Consider the following 4,183-nt stretch of genomic DNA (forward strand, 5'->3'; position numbering starts at 1 on the left):
ATATATATATATATATATATATATATATATATATATATATAGATGTATATATATGGGCTTCTTTCAGTTTCCAACTACCAAATCCACTTATAATGCTTTGGTCAGCCAGGAGCTATAGTAGAAGACATTTCACTGTGTCCTGCAGTAGGACTGAACCTGAAACCATGTGGTTGGGTAGCAAACTTCTTAACAACACAGCCACTCCTGTGTGGATATATTTGCTGTTGTGGTAGTGAGATAAATGTAGGAGGAGGAGGAAGTTGTCGAAGGACAAATAATGGGTGACAGTAGAAGTAAAGTGACAGTGAGCAGAAAGATATGTCTATCTGTCATGCTCGACTAGAGTAGCATACAGGGAAAGAGTGAATTAAGAGACTCAAAATGAGAGCACATAGGAGTTGTAAGTGTAACAATGAGTGCCTGGTGTCTTTCAGAGAAAATGCAAGTGTAGAGTAGTAATTTACATGATTCAATTCTGCATGTGCATGTGTGTGTGTGTGTGTGTGTGTGTGTGTGTGCATGTGTACACACACACACACACACACACACACACACACACACACACACACACACACACACCTACACCTCTGGGCAACTAAATAGAGGCTTTGTTGAGATATAGAAAGCTGTTGAATTGGCTGCTATCAGCTAAGATTTCTTAGCACACTGAAAGAGAAAGTAATAAAAATTAAGTCAGGATACTTAACCATGACATGAAAGTGGTATTTTCTTAACTGATTAACTGAGGAAAATAGAGCAATGTGTTGCTCTGATCAGATCACAATTACTGTCTTCAGTGGTCCAGCACCTCAACCTCTCTGCTTTTACATTTGCATATCTATAGAAAGCATGTTAGTTGTTTACAAGTTCAAATATAGAATATTTATTCATATCAATTAGAGCAGACAAGTCTAGATGTGAATGATCCTTCTCTGTAGTTTAATCATTAGGAAGTGCAGCCAATTGTAAAATTGCCTGCTCTGGCAATTTATTTGTGAATATCCTAATTTTAGCCGAACCTTTCAACCATTGATGATGAAGATATAAAATAAGATAAATAAATAATGTAGAGAATACCTTGATGGTGGTTGATGGAATATAAGGGGGAACTAGGCTATTAAAAAAATATTTTTGAAGTGGTAGTTAATGTGAACTTCAAAATGATTGGGACTTTCATATAAGATGACAGTGTACTGAATTGTTGTTTTCTATGTCTGTTGAATCTATACTAGTATGGCTAAGAAGTTGACTTAAATGGTGTTAGGAGAACAGTGAAATTGCTTGCTCATAGTCAAGAAAATTCTTATAGTTTTACAAAGAAATATTTCATTTTCTGTAGTTTGGAGGTTTTTTATTTGCTTCGGGTTCAGTCCCACTGCGTAGCATCTTGGGCAAGTGTCTTCTACTGTAGCCTCGGGCCGACCGAAGCCTTGTGAGTGGATTTGGTAGACGGAAACTGAAAGAAGCCCGTTGTATATATGTATATATATATATATATATATATATATATATGTGTATGTTTGTGTGTCTGTGTTTGTCCCCCCAGCACCGCTTGACAACTGATGCTGGTGTGTTTACGTCCCTGTAACTTAGCGGTTCAGCAAAAAGAGACCGATAGAATAAGTACTAGGCTTCCAAAGAATAAGAAGGTGGTGCTCCAGCATGGCCGCAGTCAAATGACTGAAACAAGTAAAAGAGTAGTTTTGGTATAAAACAGTATTTCTTAAAGGCAGTTTCTAAGCGGAAATTTCTGAATAGAAATAAATACTGTCATCATTTCAATCACTTTTCTTATGTTTGTACAGGTCTTTTCTGTTAAATATGTGAGATAATGACTCCTGTACATTATAGGCACAGGCATGACTATATGGTTAAGAAGTTTGCTTTTCAATCACATGGTTTCAGGTTCAGTCCCAGTGTGTGGTGCTTTGGGTAAGCATCTTCTATAACCCCATTCTAACCAAAAACTTTGTGAGTGGATTTAGTAGATAGAAATTGAAAGAAGCCTGTCTACATAATGTGTGTCTCTGTGTGTGTGTGTATATATGTGTGTGCCTGTGTGTGTGTGTATATATTTATCAGTGTGTGTGTATGTATGTATGTGTATGTATATATGTATGTCTGTATATGTATCCCTTTATATGTGTGTGTGTTTGTATATGTATGTATGTCTATGTGTTTGTATATGCATGTATGTCTGTATGTGTTTATATGCAAATGTCTCCTTGTTCTGATATCTTTTGATGGTTGTAAATGAGCATCACTGCCATACAAGAAAGTGTCTTTAATTTCCAATCTTCCATGAAAACATACCTGGCTATGAGGAAATATTTCCTTATTTGGAAACAAGTGAGGATTTATGACAGGAAGATCAGCTGACTATAGAAAGTCTAGCTCAAATTCCATCCAATCCATGCAAGTATAGAAAAGTGGACATTAGAACAATGATGATGATAATGATGATATTAATAGCATATGTTTTATTGGTCCCAGAGAGATAAATTTGAGGTACTGAATAAATACTGCAAATCTCTCTTATCATCTTTCATCCTATTGTATTTAATAGTGCCTTGTTAATAGATAGAATTGTGTGCTTGCATTCAACAGGAAAATATCAATTCTAATGCTGTTAGCACTTAAGAGTTGAATTAATCAACCCTTTAATATTCAAATCAGCTATATCCAGCCCCAGATTCAACCTTTCACACTTAGCCTACAATGGCATTCTAAAAATAAACTATCACATCAAAATCCCGAAGCTACAAGATAAAGCACGATTAATTTAAAATAATGGGAATAAATAAGGATTACATTTGACAGTGTAATCTGAGTGCTAAAGGGTTAAAGCGAAATGATCTTTTGTTGTGAATTAAAGAATGGAGTGGTATCATCATCTTGTTAATATTCACTTTTCCAAGGGCAGTGAGCTGGCAGAATCGTTAGCCTTTTGGGGTTGATTAAATAAGTACCAGTTACACACTGAAGTCGATGTAATCGACTTAATCCCTTTGTCTGTCCCCTCTATGTTTAGCCCCCTGTGGGCAATGAATAAATAAATAAATAAATAAATATTCACTTTTCCATACTTGCATGGATCAGATGGATTTTGTGGAGGCAAATTTTCTACAGTCAGATGCCCTTCCTGATGCCAACCCTCCTCTGTTTCCACATAAAGTAATATTTCCCCATGGCCAGACATGCTTTTATGGAAGATAGGAAATGAAGGATACAGCTTGCATGACAGTGACACTTACAATGTCAACACAAGGAAATAGTAAAATCCACAAAACATACATACATACATACGATTGGCTTCTTTCAGTTTTTCAATAAAATCCACTCACAAAGCTTTGTGAGGTCCAGGACTGTTACAGAGAACACTTACCCAAGATATCATACAGTAACACTGAACTTGAAACCATGCTGTTGGGAAGCAAGCTTTTTACCTCACAACTGTGTCTGTGCCTATATGATTCATAAAATTTGTAACTAATGATGTTGAGACATTGTGCTCTTAAACACACCATATTGCTTTCATTCCATCATCAGCCTGGATATGAATGTCTTGACAAATTAGTATTTGGAACAATATACAGAATTAAAAAAAATTAGAATATAAGAAATATTTTCAAAAATTTCATCCTATTACATAAATAGGTGCATAAACTCAATTGCATTTTGAGCATATTTTACAGATACTGCTTGTTAGAGCAGCAAAAGGCAGTTGAGTTAATGAAAAAGTCTACCTTTATCTTTATGCAATTAAATTGTAAATCTTACTTGTCATATAGTTTGTAAATATATTACTATTTTATATATTTCATCTTCATTTTTCAGTATGTACATTCAGCTGAAATAACTCATAGGGTGAGCATATTTTTAATTTCCTATTTTTAACTTTCTAAAATTCTATTTAAATGTTGTTCTTATATATATATATATATATATATATATATATATTACTTTCTATGAAGAAAATGTTTCAATATTTAAACAATTTACCAACTTTTTTCTATTATCCAATTTGTTTTGATTTTTTTCCTGTTCACTAAATTTACATAAAAGCATTACTATGCATAATGTGGGTTCTTTTGGTATGATTATTGCTCATTGAAAGCATGGAAAGCGGACGTTAAACGACAATGATGATGATGATTCATTAAATATTAGTCTGTAAACATCT

The 4,183-nt window shown here is 34.2% G+C and overlaps 1 protein-coding gene across 3 annotated transcripts in view; it reads left to right on the forward strand.

The window, feature by feature from the left end:
- Window positions 1-4,183, forward strand: part of LOC106868575 (mitogen-activated protein kinase 14) — a 97,709-nt gene that overhangs the window by 42,318 nt on the left and 51,208 nt on the right. For all 3 annotated transcript variants that reach the window (XM_052967957.1, XM_052967955.1, XM_052967961.1), the window contains exon 6: window positions 3,838-3,867. In XM_052967957.1, coding sequence (XP_052823917.1) covers window positions 3,838-3,867 — 30 coding nt within the window. The remainder of the gene's footprint in view (window positions 1-3,837; window positions 3,868-4,183) is intronic.

Source organism: Octopus bimaculoides, chromosome 1, assembly GCF_001194135.2.
Source record: "Octopus bimaculoides isolate UCB-OBI-ISO-001 chromosome 1, ASM119413v2, whole genome shotgun sequence".
NCBI lineage: Eukaryota > Metazoa > Mollusca > Cephalopoda > Octopoda > Octopodidae > Octopus > Octopus bimaculoides.